This window comes from Sparus aurata, chromosome 12 (assembly GCF_900880675.1).
Source record: "Sparus aurata chromosome 12, fSpaAur1.1, whole genome shotgun sequence".
NCBI lineage: Eukaryota > Metazoa > Chordata > Actinopteri > Spariformes > Sparidae > Sparus > Sparus aurata.
The window spans coordinates 6,835,680-6,862,358 of record NC_044198.1 but is presented as its reverse complement, the minus strand read 5'-3'; the positions used below and the strand labels follow the sequence as shown (position 1 = coordinate 6,862,358).

At 38.6% G+C, this 26,679-nt stretch overlaps 1 protein-coding gene across 2 annotated transcripts in view; it reads right to left on the bottom strand.

The window, feature by feature from the left end:
- Positions 1 to 26,679, bottom strand: part of LOC115593330 (collagen alpha-1(I) chain) — a 116,031-nt gene that overhangs the window by 12,929 nt on the left and 76,423 nt on the right. For both annotated transcript variants that reach the window (XM_030436848.1, XM_030436849.1), the window contains 40 exons: positions 26,394 to 26,438; positions 26,260 to 26,313; positions 25,210 to 25,254; positions 25,065 to 25,118; positions 24,902 to 24,946; positions 23,972 to 24,025; positions 23,411 to 23,455; positions 23,272 to 23,325; positions 21,901 to 22,008; positions 21,318 to 21,371; positions 20,043 to 20,096; positions 19,796 to 19,840; positions 19,391 to 19,444; positions 17,597 to 17,641; positions 15,545 to 15,598; positions 15,069 to 15,122; positions 14,895 to 14,948; positions 13,592 to 13,645; positions 13,244 to 13,297; positions 11,081 to 11,125; positions 10,786 to 10,830; positions 9,866 to 9,973; positions 9,604 to 9,657; positions 9,436 to 9,489; positions 7,049 to 7,102; positions 6,677 to 6,784; positions 5,708 to 5,761; positions 5,505 to 5,612; positions 5,057 to 5,110; positions 4,808 to 4,861; positions 4,249 to 4,302; positions 4,102 to 4,155; positions 2,883 to 2,990; positions 2,682 to 2,735; positions 2,493 to 2,546; positions 2,200 to 2,253; positions 1,157 to 1,210; positions 782 to 835; positions 638 to 691; positions 364 to 417 (listed from right to left, as the gene is read on the bottom strand). In XM_030436848.1, coding sequence (XP_030292708.1) covers positions 364 to 417; positions 638 to 691; positions 782 to 835; positions 1,157 to 1,210; positions 2,200 to 2,253; positions 2,493 to 2,546; positions 2,682 to 2,735; positions 2,883 to 2,990; positions 4,102 to 4,155; positions 4,249 to 4,302; positions 4,808 to 4,861; positions 5,057 to 5,110; positions 5,505 to 5,612; positions 5,708 to 5,761; positions 6,677 to 6,784; positions 7,049 to 7,102; positions 9,436 to 9,489; positions 9,604 to 9,657; positions 9,866 to 9,973; positions 10,786 to 10,830; positions 11,081 to 11,125; positions 13,244 to 13,297; positions 13,592 to 13,645; positions 14,895 to 14,948; positions 15,069 to 15,122; positions 15,545 to 15,598; positions 17,597 to 17,641; positions 19,391 to 19,444; positions 19,796 to 19,840; positions 20,043 to 20,096; positions 21,318 to 21,371; positions 21,901 to 22,008; positions 23,272 to 23,325; positions 23,411 to 23,455; positions 23,972 to 24,025; positions 24,902 to 24,946; positions 25,065 to 25,118; positions 25,210 to 25,254; positions 26,260 to 26,313; positions 26,394 to 26,438 — 2,358 coding nt within the window. The remainder of the gene's footprint in view (positions 1 to 363; positions 418 to 637; positions 692 to 781; positions 836 to 1,156; positions 1,211 to 2,199; positions 2,254 to 2,492; positions 2,547 to 2,681; positions 2,736 to 2,882; positions 2,991 to 4,101; positions 4,156 to 4,248; positions 4,303 to 4,807; positions 4,862 to 5,056; positions 5,111 to 5,504; positions 5,613 to 5,707; positions 5,762 to 6,676; positions 6,785 to 7,048; positions 7,103 to 9,435; positions 9,490 to 9,603; positions 9,658 to 9,865; positions 9,974 to 10,785; positions 10,831 to 11,080; positions 11,126 to 13,243; positions 13,298 to 13,591; positions 13,646 to 14,894; positions 14,949 to 15,068; positions 15,123 to 15,544; positions 15,599 to 17,596; positions 17,642 to 19,390; positions 19,445 to 19,795; positions 19,841 to 20,042; positions 20,097 to 21,317; positions 21,372 to 21,900; positions 22,009 to 23,271; positions 23,326 to 23,410; positions 23,456 to 23,971; positions 24,026 to 24,901; positions 24,947 to 25,064; positions 25,119 to 25,209; positions 25,255 to 26,259; positions 26,314 to 26,393; positions 26,439 to 26,679) is intronic.

Sequence of the window (26,679 nt, the reverse complement as noted above, 5' to 3'; positions counted from 1 at the left end):
TTCATTCGAAAGTGGACGGGAAAAGTTCATATTCGAATGTCATGACTTGTTTGAAATCAAAATGTACGGACTATTAGCGTAACAACTGTTTGAAGTAGATTGCCTTGTGATCCAGCAGAGGGTGCTCTAAAACTCCACTATTAGCTTGACCTACTGCACGCCCTATTGACTATTGAATTCAGCGAATAATTTTATGTTGTTTGCTACAAAAATAAACAACCCTATACATATATATATATATATTCCTCCCATTAATCTCTTATAAACCACCCTAATTGTAGTTTAATTAAGAACGGAATACAACAAGATCCAATTGGGTTAGGCATCACTCACTCTGTGTCAGTTTTATAAAATCTTGTTTACCTCTTTCCCCTTTTCACCTTCATCCCCTGGCTCTCCACGTAAGCCTGGGATTCCCTTGGTGACAAAAATGAAAATATATCAAGTGGATATTGATTTACTGACTGATTAAACACACTTCAACTGTGAAATCAATACTTTGTTGATCTCTTCTCTCTAAATCATTGAATGGCACAGATTGCTAAAAAGATTATTTTAGAGTTAATATGCAGATATGTTCAGCTATGGCATAAAAAATGGATATATGGATGTTAAGTGGCAAAATACATTGACTTACGATGAGCCCTGGCCACCCGGGGAGGCCAAGTTGTCCTGTGTCTCCCTTTTCGCCCTGAACGACAAAACACAATCTACTGTTTGCTCGTACATCATAATTAAACCTGATTCACCGAGCCTGTGGCATTGTTTCCATATATCCCACCTTTGGTCCTCTGTGCCCTCTGGTGCCTCTGGACCCGGCCTTCCCCCGTTTCCCCTGTGGACAAGTTTGCTATGTTTTTCAATGAGGCAACAGAAAGCAAAAGGAGGACACACACGAAACAACCTAATGTTTTATGTATGAATCTTTACAGTGGCTGTCAAAATGGCTATTTTTTATGTTTTCAACATAAAACAAACCCACTTTCATCACTCAGTCTTAAAGAAGTGATAGCATTAGTATTACAAACAGGGAAAACAACTACTGACTGTCTTAGATTCATCACAATTGTGGATTTTTCTTTGCTAAATTTTTACATAATTTAGAAATGCATTTCACTTGAAAAACTTTCACAAGATCGAAATAGAAACATCATACCCTCCTTCCAACGTGACCCGTCTTGCCTGGTGATCCATTCTTGCCATTCTCTCCCTTTAAGTGTAGAACACAAACTGATTAGTGAGAAAGCTAATTGGGATAATTTTGCACAACTCCCAAATGGAAAGAGAGACATTTAGCAGCTCCAGCTATACTGTTGTTCTATTTCAATTTCTACAAAGATCAAACTTTATTAAAATTTAAAATGCTACAGAAGGCGGGGACAGGTGTTAAGGTTCGAGTTTCAAGATTGCAAAGCTGAACTGAGTTTGAATCCTTTTATAGTGCATCACAGAAAGACAAAAACAAAAACGTTTTAAGTGTTAAAGATGACAGCAGTCTCACAGCAGTCTGAACAGACAGTGGCTGAGGCTGCTGTTGTCTTTTAGTATCCTATGAAGGACGTATCATTTAAGGAAAAGTTTGATATTTCCAACTTTAGCTGTTTTGGAAAGCTAGAATGTTTGCAAGGTGTTTGTTACATGCTCCCCCCCCTGCTGGAGGTGAGATGTATGACCAGAGTCTAATGCCCTTTGTTTTGTGCTTCCTCCCACGTGGCCCTAATTTGATTCAGAGGAGGACCTATAAAGAGGGAGAGGAAGGCGGCGGACTCCCTCTCTCACTTCTCCTGCTGCTAGCCTGAGCTGCAACTTGAGTTTCGGCTGTCTGATCTAAAATGTGTCCGTTTTGTGTCCTCAGCTTACTGATGTTTTGGTGAGCCTGGCAGCCCTGTTTTCACGGCTTTGTTTCTTTAGTGGTAGTTTGGGTGACCCTAGGTTAGAGGGGAGTGCCCAGGTCCTACGACCCTTTGTGGGTTGGTCTGGGTGGCTCCCCTTCCTTTTGGTTTTTTTCTTTTAGCCGGCTCACCAACCTCGGGTTACTAAAAGTGTTTGTGCTCAATAAATGGACTGATTATCGTAACTGTATTGTCTACTCGGTTATGTTGGGCCCTCTGGGGGACGAGCTACATTAGGGGGTCGTAACAGTGTTTAACAATATATTTTAAAAAGACAATGAATCGCATTGGAACACGAGAATTCTACCTTCTCCCCTTTTGTGCCTGGTTTCCCCTCAGGTCCTGGTCTTCCTTGTACTCCCTGCAAAGTAACAATAGTTTTGTTTTTTTTTTTTACCGTTTTGCTCTTTTGATCACTGGCTTTCAGAGTGACAAAATACATACATACACATACATACACACACATGCAAACAAACACTGATTTAATGTTTACTTTTCTCTCAATAATTATTCACTATCAAACAAACAGTAGAATTAGACCAATGGTTCAAGGTTAATTATGTTTTCCTTATCCATAGTGCTCCTGTGTTGTACACTTACAGGAGCGCCTGTGGGGCCAGGAGAACCCTGGGGTCCCATCTCTCCAGGAGGCCCCTGAAAAAGAGAGGGACGAGGCACAAATACGGTGAGAGTTGTTGAAGGGAAAATAATCATTTTCAGCAGTGGTAATTAACATCAGAGAATGTGTTGATGCATATAGTTGACTCTATAGTGGTTTCTTTATTTTACCTCTAACCCTGGCAGAGCTGGAGGACCTTGGATTCCTTGCAGACCATCCTCGCCCTGTACAGGTAATGCATATTATTCAGGTATTAAGGTAAGTTTTTTTTCATCAATGAGGCGTAACACTATGCAGACATCCACGGTTCATGTGAGGTGGATTTGTCCATGTTATGTGCGTGATACCAATAACGTGAAAACTTCACTAACCTGTTCCCCTTGTGGACCTGGAGTTCCTGGCTCTCCCTTCAGTCCCTGTGGCCCTGGTTCCCCTTTAGGCCCCTCGTCTCCCTGAGGTCCAACTTGTCCTACTGGACCCTGCCATGCAAGCATCCGCAAAAGGAACACAATTACCTTAACAAGTTGTGCTTTTCTAATGGGGCTTAAAATCAGATTTTACTGTTAACTGGCAATAGTCTAGCACAAGTTTGTGCTTTGATTTATTATTATTAGGTATGTTGGCTGCACAATATAATGGCTATAGAATAATGACACCATCTGCATTTAGATTACTTTTCACTATTCAATTCTGTCTTCCACTGTCGCGTTAAACAAAATGAAGGCATGTTTGCAGTACAACCATATCTGCTTTCACATTATAAACTCCATTATACACTTTTGCTTAAGACTTCACAGCTTTCCTGTGTTGTTGCTGGGCTCAGATGAAAAACAGAAAAACTATTTGGTTGTCTTTGTGACAGAGGCAACACTTGATAATGTCATGGGAGGGAAATGTCTGTTACCCCTTTGAGTAAGTGAAATCAAAATTAGCTTCCAGAGTGAAATGCTTGGGGAACTGATTGAACTGCAACTAAACTTTTTTCAGTTTAAAGTACAAAATTAGTGCATACATTAATAATGTACCACTTTAAAACTTGTGCCATTTATCTAAAGACGATATCTGGAAATGACTTGCAGTTCAGCCGTTGGATATCCGTTTACAGGTTATTAAACATAAAGTACAGCTGAGGCTGTTTGCAATGTCATTGGTTTGGCATGTACTTTTTACAGTATTTTGTTATTGGACAAAAATGGACCCGCTGGTGGTGTTAGATGAAAAGTATATTCCACAGCAGAATGGAGAGCAAGCAGATACAGGAAGAATATCTGATAGATGAAAAGACCAGCCAATGCGGACTGAACTCAGTGTGTCCTTTTTATTCATTTAGCAACAGTGCACCACAGTCACCATTAAAACATATATACCACTGTAATTTGTTAGATTTCTCTCGAAGTAAGTAATAAGTAGAAAGTGTTTTTCCCACATGAACACTTAATTTGATTAGATTTTGTTTGCTGTAATAGAACAAAGGGGAATGCATGTGTTCTAAAATGTTGCTTACAATAGCAATACTTCCAATGGAGGAAAATCTGCACAAGCAAACAAACTAAATACAGTGAACACATTTCTGTTACTGAGGACACTCACAGGTGGTCCCAGGTTCCCTGTGTCTCCTCTGACACCACGTGCACCAGTTATTCCCTATGTACAAGGGAGAAAAATGGATGGCTTTCATGATATTCTATAGGGTTACTGTGCACCCTTGGCAAAATATCAAATGACATCACAATTTACCTGAGGGCCTCCTGACCCTGGAGGTCCAGTAATACCTTCAGGCCCAGACTCCCCCTGAAGAGATGGATGAACAGATTTTAAAGCCACTCCCTTTACCTTTTTTCTCATTTAAGTGATTTGATTCAAGCACAGCACTGCGGCTGATGAACTTAAAAAACTAAAGGTGTAGTAGAAGGGGAGTATGATGGCTAGAATGGGCAGGGATCCTGTAAACCAGGTGATTGTTAACTGATGATTAGTACTGATTAGTCCCTCTTACTCTCTGTCATCAGCGTTGGGACTGTTTGATCATGAGTTATCAGAAGCCCACACTCATCATGACCTTGGGCAGAGACTTACTTTTCTGGGGGAGAATGATTTACATGAAAAATGAACACATTAACATCAAAGTAATTCTATGATGCTTTCTATGATGCTTTCTTTTTTCACTTTACACAAGATCTAAATATGCACCGATGCCAAATCGGCTGTTGATTTTGCTGTTGGCAGCGGTCTGAATTCATTATGAAATGTACCTGTAATCATGCTTCCTGAATTTTCTTTTAGGAAATATTATTACCTTTTGTCCCTGAGGTCCATCTAGTCCCAGGGGGCCCCGAGGGCCTGCGGATCCCTAAATAAGCACAAAAAAGGAAAACTGTATATCTTGGCATCTGCTTTAACATGTTCAGGGGCAGGAAAAGTGTTTAAAACTAAGTGTGTCTGTCAGATGGATCAATAAATGTCAATCCAAGCTGTGATCAGTCCAAATAAAGGTTACTTAAAGGCCACTCAGAGCAGCATCAATAATTCCTGGCAACAAACTCACCTGTAACCCCGGCAGACCTGCAGGTCCCACCTCACCCATTAACCCCGGTTCACCCTGTATGAGAGGATGATGACATGACATCAGAAACAGTTTTGACTCATCAATGACTGGGGTCACATTATAGAAAACGGCTCAGTAAGTTTAGGAAAGCTAGGCAATGTATGTAATTAGAAATAAAAAGTCAAACAGGAAAAATTGGTGAATTTGCTTGGGGCTATTTTAGTTGCAGATTAATACACATTTGGTGCTTAAATACTGTAAGTATTTGCAGCAGCTGGGCAGTGTATGCAAGATTGAGTCAAAATAACCAACAGAGTGTGTGTTAGTAGTACTGAAGAAGCATGACACCCAGTCCAACAGAGTGAGTCCTCAAATCCAGATATTTTTGGGGTTTAGAGTGTGCTGTGTGAATGCGACAAAATACCAAACACGCAAAAACTGTGCTCACCATCAATCCAATGTGGCCCTTATCCCCCTTTGGGCCCCTCGCACCATTTTTCCCGAGATCTCCCCAAGGACCTTCACGACCAGACAAACCCAAAGGTCCCACCACCCCCTGCATACAAAAACCACAATCTGATCAGAAAACTACACACATTGAACCAACAGAATCATCCTCCTTATCAGAAAGCTTGTCCATAATATACTGACCTTCTCCCCTTTGGGTCCAGGATCTCCAGTTTCACCAGGATGCCCAACATCACCCTGCAGAGGAAGAGTGAACATGAGTCTGGAGTTGAGCAAATGTCTTGTGCACATGGGATCAACAGTTTGTGGTGAATATACTTATTTATTTGTCAGTGAGAGTTAGATGACAAGATTGAAAATGAAGCTGCATTTGATCTATTCTATTTCTGTTCCGTGTCTCTTTTTGGTAGACTGCTTCATATTACTTTTGTTCTGCTTGTTTTTTAAATCAAAGGTTTAACCCTGAGGTCTGCACGGATGAGAAACTATCACCACATTTGATAGTCTTCAAGACAGCTATTTACATTCATTGACAAACTGAAAAATTGCATTCAAAAATGCCAATAAGAACTTTAAAAAGCAATTACCCACTCTATTAGCACTCTGCTGGACTCCATAAATGATTTTTTTCAATGATGCTTGAAGTTCGATTTTCAGGTTGTGGAACAAACATTTGAGCGAGCTGCAAGTAGACACTGAGCTAAAGGTGTCTCAGAAATAACAGGCCGTGTCAGCTCATTGCTCAGCCTGTTATATAATCAACATTTAAAAACCCTCACAGCAATCTGAGTTAACACACATACCACATCATGAGGAACATTTTCTTTAACAGTTTATGTAACATCAACGGTAGTTTAATGCTTTTCAAACACCTTTTAATCGTATTTTATAGAGCACCTGAAATGCTTTCCCGCTGACGATGATCTGCAGTACTAACACAAAATAAGATAAACATAAGAAGCACATCTGTTTATGAGAACACTGTGTGTAAACAGTGTGGAGGTAACAGGGATATGATGAAATCCTTAAATTATTTATGCAATCGGAAAATCACCTCTGGTGGAGCTCCTCTGTCATTTATGAGATTGCAGCTTGACAGGTGTGAGAAAGTCTGCAATCGTTTAAAGTGAATATCTTCTTAACTGCACCTACCTCTTTACCCGCTGGTCCAGGTGGTCCCTGTGAGCCTTTTGGGCCCTCAAGTCCTCTCTCTCCTAGAGGCCCTGAAGGACCAGTGTTCCCACAAGACCCTATATCCCCCTGTCAAACATGAAAACAAGAGAAGACAGGAAATCATATACAGTTATTGATCGTAGGCTTTTTTTATTGCAATACACAGCTGGCTGTCAAATATTTTTATTCACTCACATCTGAGGCTGCAGACTGCTCCTCAACATTAAACAAAACCCTTGGACTTATGTTGCACAAAACAAACAGATTTTAAATGTTTTCTTAAGTTATTAGTTGTTGTACCAACAAACCCTGATGTAAAGACTCAGAAATGATGCTGCTGTTATTACTGACCTGGTCTCCTTTGCGTCCAGTTGGGCCTTCAGTTCCTGTTTGTCCAGGGGGGCCCTGATGAGTCAAAGGACAAGACCATCATCAGTCGATAACAAATGTCCTATGCTGTTGTGGAACACACTGCTGAAGTTTGATCCAAATATAATCATGCTCCAAACTTGTCAGTTTCCTTTGTATCTATGTTAAGGTACTATAGACCTTAACATGATATTAATTGCTCCCTTTTCTGTGTTTCAATAACTATTCTTTAAATGTGCACTGAGGAGTATCAGCACAGTCTCCTACACAATATTTGTTTCAGAATGCTCTTTCTCAAAAAGATGTAACTAGTCATTCCCGACTCATGCCTGAGTGGCACTTCGCTGCTTCCCACACTTTCAAATCACATACAGGCCACATTATAGCCTACACTCCCCACAGGTAAATGTTCCAAACCTCAGGCTAAAAATGGACATGAACAAAATAAAACCAAAATTTATATCTAGTTTATATATGTTTTTAGTCTTAAAGGAGAACTTCGGTCGATTTAAACATGCAGCTTCATTGCTCAAGCTACCCTTGACATGCCAGTACTGAAGACACGAACACATTTAGTCCAGCCATTACAGAGCTCCGTGAACGAGGCTTAGCATTGAACGCTAACAGCATGGGGTCAGAACTTTACACTGTGTTTTAAGCGTCTTAACATGCTCCACATCTCACACCAAAAGTTATGCAACATCAGCAGACACCTTACAACACAGCACTGTAGCGTGTATGACTCAAACTGAATAAATAAGTAGTTAAAACAGTGTGTTTGTGCAAGCAGCTACTTACCTGTTTGTTGACATCCGCGTCTTCTGGTAGCTAGACCAAACTAGCATATCCATCGAGTGTGCACTTAACAGGCTTAACAGGCTATTGTAAGGCTCATGGCTCATGACATGCTGTAACATGGACATGTACATTATGAACATAAACACGAAAATGCTGGATTACGTTTCCGTCTCCACCAGTGAGGGAGTAAGTGCACGCTCGACGTATTGACTAGTTTGGTCTAGCTACCGGAAGACACGGATGTCAACAAACAGGTAAGTAGCTCCTTGCACAAACACACTGTTTTAACTACTTTTTTATTCAGTTTGAGTCATACACGCTACAGTGCTGCGTGCTAAGGTGTCTGCTGATGTTGCATAACTTTTGGTGTGAGATGTGGAGCATGTTAAGACGCTTAAAACACAGTGTAAAGTTCTGACCCCATGCTGTTAGCGTTCAATGCTAAGTCTCCGTTCACGGATCTCTGTAATGGTTGGACCAAATTTGTTCGCGTCTTCGGTACTGGCAAGTCAAGGGTAGCTTGAGCAATGAAGCTGCATGTTTAAATCGACCGAAGTTCTCCTTTAAGATGATTAGAGATTTTAAAGTGTTTTCTATATTTTGTAAGGCACTTGCAACTTTACAGGGCTCAACAATAAGGATTTCCCCTCGCAAGTGAAATGTCACATCGGGTAGGTAAATCTAGCAGTTTGCTCTGCTCGATCAGCCAGGCTCTAATGAAATTAAATACAATGCTTGTTCCGGAGTTGATGATGGAAGTAGCTAAGAAGTAAGCCATCTTGCTTCCTTCTTATCTCTATTTAAAATACCAATTGTGCACTCACAAAAATGGTGGTCATAAACATGAGGTGACATAACAGCTAACTACAGTCCGTGTTGTTAATTGATTAACCACTAATTAAATAATTTGTATTGGGGCAAGTAAAAAAAAAAAAAAATGACTTAAGGCAAGTAGATTTTTGACACACTTGCCTGACCAGGCACATGAGAAGAAAACATTATGTTAAACCCCACTTTATTTTCATTCTATTAGTAGATGACTATTAATTTCACATGTTCAAAAATAAAGGTAGTGATAGAAAAGGTAGAACAGGCGAGGAAAAAAATGCCTTTGAAATTGGATATATTAAAAAATATCAAATATACATATATATATCAGGGTTCGTACACATTTTTCAAGGTCAAATTCAAGCACTTTTCAAGCACTTTAAAGGGTCATTTTTAAGATTTTAAAATACGTATCTAAAGGAATATATATACTTGTGATTTTTTTCTTCACTTTTTATCACAATTATGTACATTGTATTATGCTGTAAACATCTAAAATCATATTCTATAATAGTAAAAACTTCAGAAATTAATTATCCAGTCTGATCCCAATTTTGTAAAAGACACAGAGTTATAATGTCAAGCACTTTCAAGCACTTAAACTAAAATCCAAGCACTTTTCAGACCTTGAAAACACAACATTGAAATTCAAGCACTTTCAAGGATTTCAAGCACCCGTACGAACCCTGATATATATATATTAAAAAATTGCCTTCTTTGCTTCACTATAATACCAAACAAACCTGTTGTCCACCTTGTCCTGTCGGGCCAGTATCACCAGGCAAGCCAGGTAAACCCTGGAGGTTACAATGCAGTCAGTTTAGTAGCTCAACATAACAGAGGATTACAGAACCGTAACTAATATACATGATAAAACATTTAACATGATTCTTAAGTACACTTTAGTTTACCTTGTGTCCTCTTTCTCCTGCTGTTCCTAATAATCCAGCAGCACCCTGTGCGCCCTAAGGACATCAAACAACATACAGTGAAACGTTGCTTTCATGTGCCTGGTTTTTATGTTATATAATATATTTTATGTTATGTGACATTGGGTCAACTATTTGTTCAGCTACGTCTATTCAAATGAACACACAGATGGATTTTCATAATTTAAGACTCAGAGAAGTCTGGAAAAGTAAAAGCAGCTGTTGATGGCAGGTACCCACTCACTGGGATTCCTGATGGCCCATGTGGACCCTGAGATCCTGGGGGCCCTGGACTTCCCCTTGGTCCAGGTTTTCCAATTGTTCCATCGACACCTTGGACACCTGGAGGGCCCTAAAAGTCACACAAGACAGATGTGCAGACTGAAGCTAAGAATAGGGATTAACCTTAAAAGGCTGTCGTGTCAGTGTCTAAACAATATAATCTAAACCGATATAATCTTAATGTTCTGAGGGAGATTATATTAAGGTTACATAAAAATTATATTGGCAAGACATTCTGCACAGCAGTCCGTTGCTGGCTTGATGTCTTTGCTTTGTACAGTTTTTTGATAACATTCAGTCAAGTTGGACTCATTTCAGTTGAATCATTCCATTTAAATTTGAAGAGGCAATTGAAAGATAGATTGGAGCTGCAAATTAGCACACAAAGACAAAAACACACACATACATAACACACATGCACACAGAGGTAAATTTGTTTTTGTGAATCAGCGGCCTGCATCAAGTTGTGGGCTCCAGTCTGAAAATGACAGCTGACATTTTCCTAATTAACTGATGATTCATAATAATAACACATTATCAGCAGGTGCAATGGGGACATCAGTGATAAAATAACCAATTAATTACATCACCTTTTATTCATTCAATTTAGGAGCAGTGTGTTTCGATTATTTCGTGTATGAAATGAATTCTCCCTCAGTTAAATGGATGGACTTGTTGAGAACTAATCATATTGTACTGATACTGTATTGCGGCCTTCTCTCACTGTGTGTGCAGTGATGTTGATTAAAATGACCTTCAAGCATATAAAAAGTATGACTGGTTGAAAGAATTTACAGAACCTTGGATTTAATATTGTAAAATGTAGTCCTACGTATAAACTCCAAATGCTAATGATCAATATCACTGCAACCTAAAACTTACTGGTGGGCCCAGAATCCCTTTGGGTCCATCATCTCCAGGCCGACCCTGTGAGAATAAACAAAAGTTGCATTTATATATATATACTATCTTTTTTTAGTTGATAGTACAATTTCTGTCATGCCATGCAGTCCAAATTGCAGAAAAAGTAAATTCCCACAGAGCAGTTTCCAAAGCCCTGAACTTTCACCTCCTTCCTTCCAACTGTTAAGGCTATACAAAATGTTATGAGCATGAATCTTTTTTTAATTTTTTTTTTATTTAGGGAACAAACTCTCCAATTAAAGGTTTTTCTCACCTGAGGTCCTCGGGGTCCCTTCTCTCCCGAGGGGCCCGGCAGACCCTGATAAACAGACAAGTCAGAACATGCTAATCAAACTCATAGCTCACACCTCTGTCTGGGCGCTATGTGACAAAATAAGATTAACAATTTAAACTTTCAAACATTTTCACCCCTTAACTGAAGCAGAAAATGTAAGCTACATGTAGGGAAAATAAACAAAACAATGACATATAATTTCAAGTGATCCATATAAAAATGGCAGACGGTATAATTGTGATGTTACTTAACTGGAAGTGCTTATTTTTCAGTGTGAACAGGTTTGTTTTCTGCTCAATGTATTGTGCATCTTTGTAAAGTGTACTTTTACATTTGAGGCTATTCAGATACATTTTAATACTCTGTTCTTACTTTACATTTAACTGTATACCTTGTAACAAATACCTGCTAAATTCAGTTATGTCCGTTTGCTGCAATTTCACAATGTAATAATTGAAGAGGGACAGGGTAGAGTGCGCATCCCTGTCTGTGCAGTGTGACACCTTTTAAAGTTATTAGCATTAGAGCAACATTATGTAACTTCTTTTTTTTTAATCTTGAAGTTAAGTTAAAGTTATTCAAAATCATTTTGATGGTTCAGTGTCTTGTAATATTGTGAATGGTGTTTTCTGTCCGTCTGTTACATTTGCTTTGATTACCTCTGAGAAAAATGTATGGACGTGATATTTTCAGCAAAATGTAGAACCTCACTGACAGGATTATTATTATTATTATTCTACTATGATGAGTGGGGCTGTTAATGCATTTAATGACATGCAGAAAAAAGTTCAGTTGACCTCTGTATTTAGTGTTTAGTTCTGCAGCAGATGAATGCACACTCTCAGCGCGGTCTAACTTTTACTCTGTGACAGATTGATGGATTTCACCACAGCAGTGGGCAACCATGTGAGTGAATAAAGAGTGTGTCCAATGACACTGCAGGGACGACTGTGGACAGGGAGTCAACTGCAGAAGAAAGTCCCACTTCCATTACTGAAAGTGACTATTGCCATGCAACAGGGACTTTCTTCTTAAAAAAAGTTTGACCTTTCAGTTCATATTGAAAAGTTCGTTTCTGGATTGGTTGCTTTTTGTGATTGAATTTTGTCTTTATTTTCATGTTTTTTCCCACACTTGCATGGTTTCTTTGCTGTTGAAGTAAAATACCAGTGATGGGCTCCCTGCAGGGACGACTGTGGACAGGGAGTCAACTGCAGAAGAAAGTCCCACTTCCATTACTGAAAGTGACTATTGCCATGCAACAGGGACTTTCTTCTTAAAAAAAGTTTGACCTTTCAGTTCATATTGAAAAGTTCGTTTCTGGATTGGTTGCTTTTTGTGATTGAATTTTGTCTTTATTTCCATGTTTTTTCCCACACTTGCATGGTTTCTTTGCTGTTGAAGTAAAATACCAGTGATGGGCTCCCTGCAGGGAGTGAATCACTCTGGCAAAAGAGGGAGGACAGAGGACAGGGTTAATGACTGATATTGACTGATGTCTGTGTTCTTCATTCTACCAAATTTCACCATTTAGATGTCAGGCCAATATTTTAATTGTCTGACATTTCCGATGCTTCTCCACTCAGAAATGTTCCTTTTTTCTTAATTTTTACATTTAACGTAAAGAGCAGCTTTGCTGTTCTAAACATTACTGTTGGTGCCTCAGAAACAACATCTAGTACTATTCAAAAGGTAAATCAATTCTAATTTATAAGAGTACTAGTGCTGATTAAATCCTAATGATACGAATCACTAGCTAATGTAGAAAAAAACTGCTTTGTCTTTGAAGATGTCATCTGGCACTGTGGACTGCAGAGGACAGGCCCGAGGGCAATGATTGGAGCAATTTATTTGTCCTCTATCAGGTGGACTTGCCATCTCTGCCATTAGATTTCCCACCAGTGGCCCCAACAAAATCAATCACTGTGACCTGATCTCCTCCATAAACAGGCAGTCCCTGCACTCAAGCTGCACACTTCACTGGTTTACTTCTATTTTCCAAATCCTCCTTGGTGTGACCCACACACTGTTGCTGTCTTAATCAAATCCTCTGAACAATACTCACTCCTGCTCTCATATATCCTGTAATAGTTCCCAGGGGTCCAAAGAAAGGAAAAAGCAAAATAAACTACACACACTTACTGCAGGTCCTGGCTTCCCAACAGGCCCGGGTAAACCTCGTAAACCTGGCTCACCCTGGTACAGGAGAGAAAGATGAGTTTATTATTGTTGCTGTTCATTACAACTTTTTTTTTTGCTTACAAAGAGATTTTAACAGTACAGTACATTTCCAGTCTGGTCTACATCGTCAAAAATGTCAGTGAAAATGTCTGAATATCCATTTTCTTCTTCTGATTAACAGATCATGCCTTGACTGTTTTCACGTACAACATATTCGAGGCTCCCTGGGCGTCCCTTTCTTCAATCAATAAATATCAGCTTTATAAGGCTTTAAAATTCAAGACGGGAGGAGATTTAAGATTACTTTACCCTTTGTCCTGTGAACCCTGGAAGCCCGCGCATGCCCACGTTCCCCTGCATACCCTGATCATAGAAGGAAAAACAGATCAAAGATTAAGATTAATCACTATGTATTGTCACAAAGTAGTAAGTAGTGTACTAAGTAACTAGTGTGTGTATTAGAAGATTAGAAAATCTGAATTGTATAGGAGTAGTTTGATTTCCGAGCAACATTTTCACAGCATGATTACATGCATAGCCACAGCAATTAATTAATTCATCTCTTCAAATTATGTGAATATGTGGCATTTGTATTATTATTGTAATTATCAACATCAGTGAAAAATTTGCTGTTGTCACAAAGCGTTGCATAGTGTTGTGTGTGGGGAGAGGACTGGGCGGAGCTGGGGGGAAAAGCTGCTGCTTAGCTGGAGTAGAGAGCCGGGTACAGAGCTGGACCTACTGTAGGAATAAATACCAGAAGTCATATTGTATTCTGCTCTGATCTGTAGCTGTTTACTAGCAGTTGGAAAGCTTGGAGACAACTTTTGAGATTAAAATGTATCCTCACTCACAATGATTTCAGTGAGAGGTTGACCTGAATCAAAACACATATACACACACATCCTTGATGTGTGTGCTGTTGCTCTTTAGTTAACAGCTAATGTACATGACAGTTATCTGGCTGCAAAAAAATCCATACACAGGTAACACTAATCGACACAAATTACTGGCTGTCAAACTCACACAAGTAACCAAAAGGGAAAATGTGCTTTTCTTTCTGTGTAATCACACCATAATACTGGGCAGGATCCCTCTTTGCCTCCAGACCAGCCTGGATAATTCACGACATGGATTCAACAGGGATTATAGGAAATACTTCACTCTGAACTCAATAAATAATCCCACAGGAAAAACAACAAATTGTGTAATTACATACAAAAAAAAAACATAATTTACAAGCTAAATACTTGCTTTTCTGAACGCTCACTTCTATCTAAACCTATTCTGACATGTTAATTCTGAAAAACAAACCTCTTATTCCAAAGATATTAAATTGATGTCTAACCAAACAGACAGACAACAAGTGAGATATTTTGCTAAAACAGCCCTACTGCATCAGTTTCTTGTTAAAAGCTTCTGGATTAGTTACATTAACATCATCACAATCTAAATATATGTCAACTGTACATGAAACAGATAAGAAGCTGTGCAATCTTAACGGTGTCCTAATGTGTAATGATGCAGTATACTGTTCACTTTATATACTGCATACATGATGTGTATATGCTGTGAAAAAGGTAGTACAGGTGCCCTGCTAAAGATCACTTACATACATGCCAACTGGGCCCTGAGGTCCCTCCATGCCTTGCTTCCCCGTGAATCCCTGAGAAAACACATACACAAACACATCTACGCGACACATAATGACAGAATACACACATACAACCGATATCTGTGTGCTGATGTAATGGAGGTCATTACAGCTCTGTGCCTGTGGACTCACCTGGTCTCCTGGGGGTCCTGGTATTCCTGACGGTCCTGGTGTCCCTGGTGGCCCCTGTTGGATTAAAATACCAAAGGTCATAAATACCAATTAATATCAGTCATTGACCTTTGTACTACTGCATTAACATTACATCATTTAGATCCTCATGACCCTATTGGCAAAATAGACAATGAAAACAAGGAAGTTGCTGATCAAGGATACTTGAAAAAAAAAAAAAATCTGCTATTTTTATTTGAAATTCTCAATGGATGTTAAATCTATAACTCTACAACTTTAGCTCAATTGAGTTTGTCAGCTTTGGACAAAACCCACTTTGAAACAAAACAGATTTGCAACCAAACTAGCAGCTTTTTCTCAAGCTATCTGTTTCAAAGGATAAGTTCATCTCAAACAAACTTCCTGCCTGGCTGCCTTGTCTCTTATAGTTTCTGTCTTCCAGATGAAAGAACTACAGAACGAAAACAAAAGCATACCGGAGAACCTGGAGGGCCATCTGCTCCTCTGTCTCCAGTAATTCCTTGAAAACCCTGGAAAAGTAGCAAAAGTAAGATAAGAAACAAGAAAATGCCACAAGAAGTCAAACAGGACAGGATGAGAGAGTTGCTGACCAAAAATATAAAAATGCAAATGTGATAAAAAAAAAAACTTCCCTTCATTCCTATTTTTTATCAGATCTTTTATAGACATTCAATAATTGGTTTAAATGTGTTGATTCAGTATTTTACTGAGAGTAGCTTAATCTGCCATTTCATTGTTGCTTGGCTATTTCATCTATGTTTTTTATTGGTGATTAAGAGTTTTAAGACTCTTTAACATAATACATGTGTCTTTGTTAACTTGAGCAGTTAATATTGTGCTGGCTGTTAATGTGTTCAAATTAAAAATATAAAACGTGTTACTCAGCAGCATGTGAAGTTATAAACACTTTTCTCAAGGTGTTAATAATTTTGATGACATAGCAGATAAAGTGTTGGCACAATATCTGGTCTGGGGCTGGATGTTTGGACCACTTTTATTAAAGGTACATTGTAATACAACAGCATACAATGTAATTTTAGTCAATAGCATTTTTTCCAACTTTGTAGCAACAGTTTGCAGAAGGTCCTTCCTGTTTAAACATTAATACTGCCATGCAAAAAGCCAGGTCCATAAAAATATGGTCTTCCCAGCTTGGTGAACTGGCCTGCATTGAGCTCTGACCTCAACCCCATCCAACAAATTTGTGATGAACTGGAACACAAATTGTGAGACATCAGGTTTTGACCTCAGTAATGCTCTGTAGTCTGAATTAGAGTGCAGACATTGCAGCCAGGTGCCAAAATCTGGCAATAAGTCTTTCCAAAAAGGGAACGAAGGCTGTATAGCAGCAGATTAATGCCCATGGTTTTAGAATGGCACTGTCAACAACCACATAGTTCTAAAATGTTAAAGGTACATTTCCCCCGAAATCAACATATTTTCTCCTTTTTTGGAGATATCAGGCAGAGACTTGCCCGCCCTTGACTGCAATGCGCTTGTGGCACTAAAATATGACAAAAAATCCACAGACCTTGTAGGTTTTATTTAAGAACAATATTTTTTTTCATCCAACTGCACCCTATCATCAAACAGAAGGAAGTGTGCATGCTGTGGGATGTAAAAACCAATCGTGTCCTCCTCGGCTGAGGTGTAATATTAACAAGCTTAGTCAGTTAGCCTCTTGCCCGCCCTTGACTGCAATGCGCTTGTGGCACTAAAATATGACAAAAAATCCACAGACCTTGTAGGTTTTATTTAAGAACAATATTTTTTTTCATCCAACTGCACCCTATCATCAAACAGAAGGAAGTGTGCATGCTGTGGGATGTAAAAACCAATCGTGTCCTCCTCGGCTGAGGTGTAATATTAACAAGCTTAGTCAGTTAGCCTCTTGTCCGGGACTAGATGTTTACTTCCTTCTGCACGGTCATACGGAAAGAAAAAAGTTCCTCCACAGAACAGCTCACAACAAGGTCTGTGGATTATCTTGAGTAACCGGGTCATGATTGGTGGAAAGAGTATTTGATGAGGCAGACATCTCTACAGCCAGTATCAACAAAACTATGCAAATCACACCAAAACAATCAATATGGATAACAGTAAGAGGAAAAATATATGATTTTGACTTTGGGGTAAACTTTCTCTTTGTGTCCATGAATAGTTAAAGTGCCTCTGTCTAAAATGTGTAAGTGTGTGATACCTACACACATGTGCTTACATAAACTCTGATCAGCCCCAACCACTTTCAGTGAGAACACCTGATATTTTTAACTGGCTGGTAGCAGGTTCTGTTCAATGCTGTTACAGTAAAACTGTTGGCAGTGACTGTATTGTTTACTTGCTCATGAATCAATACCACACATTTAATCCAGGGCTCTTGTAAAACTGTAATAATGTGTTTCTACTATGCTGAACCCTGCAGCTGTGGCAAAGAGCCAAAAAAGCCTAGCTGGAGTGATGATGTCACACGCTGAGCATTGAGGTCGTTCTGAGGCTAACGGTCTTACCGTCAGCCCTTTACTGCCAGCACAGCCAGCTGCACCTGAGGGACCCTGAAACACAGAGAGAGACAGAAAAAACAGACAATGCAATTTCTCTTAACAGCAGAGGTCATTTAGAGTGCAAATAGTAAATATCATCATGTTAATGACTTTCATTTTAAACTTATAAGATGAATCTTCAATTTATCAAGTAATCTAATCTTAGAGTTGTAGTTTGACATTTTGGGAAATATGCTATTTTGTTTTCTTTCCAGCATTCAGAAGACAACGTTGCCCACTAAATATTAAACCGTAGCCACAACAACAAATGTTGTCATAATAAATACAATATTATTATAATCATTGCAATATGATAACATTATATAACATATAATATACGAGTTAAGGCAATGACAGCCACTTAGCTCAGCCACTATTCTTATAATGCTAATCTCCAGTCCGAGGTGATACCACCACACCACTGGCTGTACTATGCTGTTGTTCTGCTGCTGTCTTCTCAATGACACTTTGCTGTATTCATACCGTCAGGTACAAAGAGCTGTGCAGCAGTAAAGTAACAAGAAGGAGTAAATGAGCACTGTGGCAAATATACTGGATGCAAGAGGGAAACAGACTCTGTCAGAAGCTTAAAATCTGTAGGGGATTCATGTGCCGGACTATTTCTTGATGTGGTGACCTGGGGGTGAATACAAGACTCCAGCGGAAACATGGATTTAACACACCTAAGTATATCAATCAGTGAGCCTAAGATGCCGGAAGGAGGATTCGTTACCTCTGGCCAGAGCCAGGCAAGCTGCTTCCCGCTGTGCCCGGTTATTATGTTAAGATAACTGTCCTCTGGCTATAGCTTAACATTTACCTGACAGAGAGTGGTTTTAATCACCTCAACTAAGACAGCCATCAAGGATATTTCCCAGAATGTGAAATCACTTTTTATGACTTTTGTTTTCTATTTGTTTCAACACAATTTCTTAAAATCAAGACACCGTCTAGATACAAGTGAAGCTGTAGTGTCGACTGAAAACCAAGTAACCCCAATTTCCAAATCACATATACATTATCAATTAATTGTTGATTATCTATATAATTAAATGATTAACTACAGGAAATTGCCCAATTACTAATGCCTTGAGGCACAGGAGATATCTTCAAAACAAGTGTTTTTTCCAACCAAAGCAATATGAAACAAAGAATAGTAGCATGTTGTCACTTTATGAAAAGACAGAACCAGCAAATATCAGCATTTTTCCTTGTAAATGTCTTATATTATCAACAGATTATCTGTATCACTACAATTAATTTCCTGTTTAATCAGAAAATACATTAATTGACTAATTTTTTAGATGAAGATGGCAACTTTGTACAATGTATCCATTGATTAGAATCAAACAAATCCTATAATCATTTTTGTCTGTTTAAATATTGTATTATAAAACAGTGATGAATACATGAAACAGGGATCCAGCATGAAGTCTGTTCCACTTACAGCTCTGAACAGTGCTACTATACTGCACAAAGACTGCCTCCTGCTGTCTGAACCACCAATCTGTACATATTGTATGAGTAACCTTATATTCTTGTATTCAGAGAAGCATTTTAAAGGGAAGCAAGTGAGGTGTCTCACCCCCAGTTTTACTCAAAATTGGGGCTAAAAACAAGATGGTAATGACGTGTGTGAAATAAGTTCTTAAAGTTACAAAAGAAAATTCACAGACTCATTAAGACAGGGTGCAGATGACACAAAGACAAAAACAGAGCATGTACAGGTGATGGAATTAAAATATGATAGAGAATGGGAACCTGTGTACCAGGCTTTCCTTCTGCTCCCTCTGGTCCAGGAGGCCCCAGCAAACCCTGTGAGGGATCAACCAAAAACACACAAATGCAAACTGTTCATCCTGCAAAACTCTTCCTTAGTGTAAAAATGTGAACATTACTTTTGTGTTTTCTCTCAGCCAGTCAATATGACTCATGAGTATATATAGCATTTAAAATATATGAAATTTGTAGCTAGTACTATCCAAAAGAATCTAGTACAATAAAATATAACATAGTGTAAGTATTCAAATGTTAAAATAAGTCAAACATTCAAATTGCATACCAATTTAGCTACTTAACGTTTGAAGACCTGCATTTTGAAGCAGAGCTAAAAAGAATTCATGCTTGACTACATTTTGAATCATGTCTAACAGGCTTTAATTTTACCGATGGGCCCGGCTGGCCAGTGTGTCCCCTCTCTCCAGTCCGACCCTGGAGCAAAGTCAAGAAGAAGATGACATCAGTACCAAGAAGCTAATAGCTGACTACAAAGCAATGACCACAACATTTAACCCGGAGTCAAACTATTTGTCAGGAAAATGAAAATTGATAGATGATAACCAATACAAATTATCACGCTAATTCTGTAACATTTTCAATTTTGTTTAAATTCATCTGTTTTTAGTACGAATACCTTGTTCCCTCTGGGTCCTGGTTTGCCGTTTCGTCCATCTGGTCCCCTGTTCCCCTTCAAGGAAGTTCAAATGTTAGTGTCTGGGGCTGAGCATTGATATTCAATGCAGAAATTACGTGTGACTAAATTGTGTGATGAATCTACATATTTCACTGTGACTGCATGTCAAAAGTATTATTTATCTGTACCAAACATTTGTCATCATCATTATAGTCACCATTGCCAAAAACATATTTCACCCACATTATGCTGCCTTACCAGTAGGTGTCTCTGTAAGACTCAGTAAAAAGAGTACATAGTGCAGTGGGGCTGCAATAAGGATTTAAGTAGGAAAGTAGAAAACAGTGGAGACTCTGGGTGCTTTCCATTACGCTTCCCTTCCCTCCTCCTTGCGCCCCCGCTTCTCTCAGCAAGGATGTGTGAGAGAGATATAATGTAGTTAGCTGAGGACAATTCAGTCGACGTCAGGTTGAGAACAAATGTTCAAAAGAGCGTTGTGTTTGCTCTCCTGTCAGATCAGATGACCAACCAAAAAATACATATGAACAAAGGGGCTTTTTAATGTTTTTCATACTCTAAGCTCCTCCAACAGCCGCCTTGTCTCCAGAGGTATGTTTAAGAGATGGAAAGATGCACAATTATTGCAGAGGGGTAACCATTTCCTGGTCATGGAAGGAGAGGGGACGCCAAGAATCGTTATTTAGTGTAATGGAAAGTACCCCTGGACAGTCCGGTATGATGAGCCATGTATGCTATCCAATTTAGCTGCTCTTGATGGTTTAGTAAAATTAGTCTCGAGTTGATTTGTCTCCTGTACTTTTAATAACACAATTTTATTTTCATTTTATACCCCTGTTCACTTCATATGAAATAAATATGACAGGGATTAATTTAATCATTTAATGTCCCTCGTAGTTGACCTTGAGTCTGAAAGACAGACCAAAGATATATTCTTTAACAACTGATCAAAGCTTTAGTAGAGGGCTGAAAGTTACTGCAGCCTGTGATGATTTACTCCAATTAAAACATGGGGCTTTATTACATTTTGCTTTTCTGATTTAAAACTTAAAATGCTCTAGTGGAATGACTGAGGGCACACAGTTAGGCGTTTGTTAAATTCATGTTATTGCAGTCTTTCACAATATCTGATTGTTAAACGTACATGCACGAGGCCACTGGAAGCTCTAATGTTTCACAGTTAAATGTGATCATGTGGATCAACATATGAAGTCATCTGACATTACTCTGCGTTAAGGCACACAAATCATCACTGACCTTCAACCCACGGCCACCCTTTTTTCCCTGAGGGCCAGTTTCTCCATTTGTGCCCTGAACGAAGAAACATAAAATCAGTCAAGCTAATCTCCTTTTTCACCTTCACCAGGCAGCTTCAGTCGCCCGGTTAAAAGAGTATGTGATACAATAATATGCTGCAAATACTATACTACAGTGTAGGTTAGTTATCTTGAAAGGAAGTTTGTTTTGCTTGTTGCCTATGTAAATTAACTTGTCAAAAAATTCTAACAAGATGCATATTATCTTGAAACAAGTCATAGCCACACTGTTTAAATATTGGGTTAAAATTAGTATATTCAAAATATAAACTGTTGCTCCTATCAGAACAATAAAAAATAATATATTCTTGGAAGAGATTACTATTTATGACAATTTTTTAAACTTTTATTTTTAAGATCGACCCTCTTGCTGTTTACTGTAAAACAAATAATTGACCAAGAGTGTCCAAGTTCATAGTTCATTCAAGTTCATAACTTGGAAACAGGTTTATTTGTTTCCACTGTACACAGCTACCATAGTAGAACAGTGTTACAAAAAGACAATAGTTTAATGTACACTTTACCTCTGGGCCTGTGGGGCCCGGCTGGCCCTTAGTGCCTGGGAAACCTGGGAAGCCGAGGGGGCCTCTTTCTCCCTGAGGACCCCTAATACCTGCTGCCCCTTCAATACCCTGAAAGAAAAAATAGAAGAAAACATTTACTCTGTAAAAAAAGGCACAGAGACCTTTCTGAAACGTAGAGTACATGAGATGTTAATGGGATATTTTTGCATTTTGGAGTTTATGCCTATTTGCTCTTTGAGTCCTACTGTCACTGTAAGGCAAAAACCACACTACCTCATTCAAGAACCACTTCTGATGATCAGCTCATTTTCCTTTCTCTTAAAAAGTCAGAATTATTGTCCCATACACAATCTTACACAGTTAAAGGTAGAGTGAAATTGAATGAATGAATGAATGGTTTTAAATTTATTAATATAAAATACTTAAATTATGTGCAATCAACTGACAAAATATTACCATACATGCTTCCACTAAACACTTTCTCACATCAAAATTTTAAACAAACTCTGTAACCGATTCACTGCATCTAACTAGGATTGCAAAATAAGGGGGACAAACTCTATGATGGCTCTAAGCCACCACTTTGTTCAGGGTCACTGACAGGAGAATTAACCTAACATGTAAAGTTTTTGGTCAAAGATACAGTGCATGTTGTATGAGTAGTCTCCATTTGTGGTATGAGTTATAAACAGCTTTCTCCACAGGGCAAAACACTAATTTGACCTTAAATCATGACACCTTGATCTGAATGAACGTTGAGCTGAGGATTTTGAACAAATGAGTTTGAATATGATATTGATATAACGACACTACATCCAAACTAAATACACAATTATCCCGTTCTCTGGTCCTGGCTACTAATTTAATGATTTTTTTTGGTCATATTTCAGCAGCATTTCAGCAGCTGTCTCAAAGTCTGTATGCAGGTCTTTGTCCAGTCTTATTCCTTTGCACCAGTTTAACATAAACTTCTGTTGGTTATATTATCACCATTTAAGATCTATTTAATGAGAGGTCAAGAATAAGAACAACAAAAAACTTGAGCGAGACCTACTGCGTGATTTACACTTCAGTTTTACATTAAACGACAAAATAACACATTAGTCAGTGAGATTTAGATACGGTATTAGGCACACCTTGTTAGCTTTGGAAAGAACCCAGCTAGCTGTTTCTTTGTCCTATGCTAAACAGCTGTTGGCTTTACCTTCTCACAGTAATTCCCATACAAACATAGACTAGTGTTAACTTCTCGACCAACTTAGCAAGCAAATTAGTTTATCAAAATGTTTAATTATTTCTTTAAAAATAGCTCTATGACATATAACATTCTGATTGTATAGTGTTATGAAACAGAAACAAGCTGTTTCTTACTCTGTCGCCTTTAGGTCCTGGATCTCCCTTGTCTCCATATGATCCCCTGTTACCCTGTGAAGAATCAAATAGTCAATTGGAGGCTCAGCCAATAATGCTGCACTGTAAACATGTTTGTAAATGCATCATGAGCACATACCGTTCCCCCGGGAAAACCCATAGGACCCCGTTCCCCTGCTCCGCCCTATAAATAATTTCAAGAAGGATGATGTTGAATGAAGGACCAATAAGCACTTAGGCAAATTATCATTAATTATAGACAAGGGAAATCTCATGCCGTATTAGAATAATTTAAAAGATAAATAGAAGATTTAAAGGTTAGAAAACATGTTATTTGTAGGACTTCTAAGGTAATAAAGCCTACATTTGTGAAACAAGTCACACAGAGAAGCGTACAAAGCGTACACAAGAATGACTGATATCACAGCATTATGTCCTCATCCACAGACACACTACGACCAGTAGATGGCACTGTGAGTCTGCAGTATGCCTACAGAGTGCTTGTCAGGATCAATCATCCAATATTTACTGTCTGTCTGTATGAACACAAAGGTATATACTGCAAAAGTCATAGTATCATTCACAAACCATGCAGAAAACTGCTCTTACACTCGTCTGTATATACAATGTGTTAGCCTACATGTTTTAATGTGTATCCAATGATGTAATACCCCTGAGATAATGTTTAAGTGCAACTCACCATGGGCCCCTCAAAGCCGGGATCCCCCCGGGCACCCATTGGCCCCACAGGCCCCTGACATTAAAGCAGAAGAAACAACACATAAAGAAAACAACGATAAGACATTGTGATATCTGTTCTCTTAGACATACACTATCAGCTGCCTCTATATTAATATAATATAATATAATATAATATAATATAATATAATATAACCCCATTAACCTTATTGACAGAAGGAACAACTGATAAAGTGTTTCTGTTTCAGAGGCAGAAAGAAATTTCTCCATCTTTATTGTTATCAATTTTTTACAACTTTGGGGAATTAGCAATGAATGAGCCACAATGAAAATTAGATATTAGTATGAGTAAAACAACTTATTCATGGTGAGAGGTAAAGTTTGTCTTCACAGCATAAAAGAAACAAGGCTCTCTTAATGATATTGACCTTGTAGCTAGAGTGGCTTAGCGGGTTACTTCACCTGTGAAAAATCGAACTTTTTTGTGGTTGTTAGAAAATCTTTTGCTAATCCCGGCAGTTACTCCCATAAATGCACATTTTGTTTGCAAATTGTCTCCATATGACATTCATTTCTCCCTCAGTAATGCATGGGGCTGTGCCTCAAATGTAAAGCACCAATATTCTGATTTTCATTACAGCTACTTACATCTTGTATAAACTGGCAAAAAATGGCAAAGAAGGACACTTGGAGCACAAGTTTGGATTCCTAAATCTGACTAATCCCGTGAGTAAAATCTGTTTGACACTGACATTTTATTGTATGACTCGTTGGCTGTACTCTATCATTCTAAACCATTCCTGTAAATCTTCAAAATATCAGTATTATTGCAATTAAATCTAAAATGATGCGATCTCCAGTGCACGTTTTTGAGGTTCAGAAAACAAAAGAAAAAAGTGGAAGAAGATGAACTTGCTGAGAATTAACTTACAGGATCCCCTTTAGGTCCAGGAACACCCATCAGTCCTGGATGTCCCTGTGAAGATGTACAAGTTGACTTTAACCTTCTGCTCTTTGCTGGCTGCTAAGTATATGAGGGAACACTCCAACAAGCCAAAGCCTCCATTAACAGTCTTGTCTTGAACTCTACTCACTTGAGGTCCTCTGAGTCCTGGAGGTCCCATCTGTCCGTCTAAACCTGGAGGCCCCTGTTCGAAAAAAGAAGGAACCAAACACAGTGTCTAAACATTTCCAGCAAGTTGAAAAACCACAGCATACATAACCTAATAAAATATATACCTGTGGGCCTATGGGACCGACACTGCCAGCAGGTCCCATGTCTCCCTGAAAGAAACAATAAACAATCAATAAACAGAGGAAGTAACCTGCTAAATGAGTCTGACCTCTTTGAAAGTTTCCAACCATGAAGAATACATTCAGTTTAAGAGATTACAGGTGCTTCATTCTTTATTTTACACAATATATTTACTACTCTACTGACAATTTCTATCCAGGGTTTCTGCAGGTTTGAACAAGTCAAATTTAAGACATTTTAAGACCTTTTTAAGACCATTTTGAACTAAATTTAAGACCTACACGAAGTATTAAAAAGTAAGGAAAAGTGCAGTCCCAGAATTAATAAAAAAAATAACCAATTTATTACATCCAAATCTGTTGCCAAACTGTTAAGCAACGGTGTTCAAAATCCAAAGCACCTCCGCTTTCAACGTCAGAGTTGAGCCGAAGATGGTTTGAATGTCGCTTGAATGTGAGACGGCAGAGGCAGCACAGAGTTCGGGTCGAGAAGAACTGGATGAACTTAGACCGGGAACTGGTGACAAAGGCGCACAGAAGCGTGTAGTAGTGTGACTTTTAAAAGCTAACTGGTGTTTTTCCAATTTTGTGTGTGACATGTGCTTTCACACGAAGTGTGGCCAAGTTGAGGGTCCTCCCGCAGAGCGTACACTGCGCTTCAGATTCATTATTAGGTATGACTTTTAACCAACTGAATGTTGGTTGTTCAAGCCAACACTTGTTAATTTTACACTTTCCCATAGTAGTAGCAGATTCCGCTATAGAAGTCTTTCTGGAACTGGTGAAGTGTGCAGTGATAAATTCTGACCAGGCTGTTGGCAAAATGCCAGTAAACTGACTATCTTTGGGGTTTTGAACTGTTGCTTTGACGAAATAAGCCATTTAAGGATGTTTGTCACTATTTTTCATTTAACAGTGTAATAAATAATCAATTAACTGAACAATTAAAGAAATGCCTAGTTGCAGCCCTTGAGCAAACCACCTTAAACTTCCATATTACTGAATTATAATAAATACTTGTAGTGGCAATCTTACCCTTGAGCCATTAGCTCCCTGAGCACCAACTTGTCCAGTAAAACCTGGTGCACCCTGTGACACACACATAAAAAGAAGTATGATACATGTATTTATTACACAGACAACAATTTTGTCATGTTTTGTCTGCTTACCATCGGCCCTGATAGACCTGAAGGGCCATCCAGTCCACTGTCCCCCTGAAAACAAGGTTCATTACAGCATTAATGATACACTGTCCTCCACATTGTCCATTAGTTCAGAGTCCCTCACAGTGAATACAAGTATATGATAACTTGAAAGAGAATATTCACCAAAATGAAAAAAAAACAACATTTATCACTCACTCCTAATTTAGACATCATGAGGGCGCTTGATAAAGACATGGTGTCAAACATTTATTTTGCTTCCTATGTTCTTCTTTAAACTGGACCTCAAAAC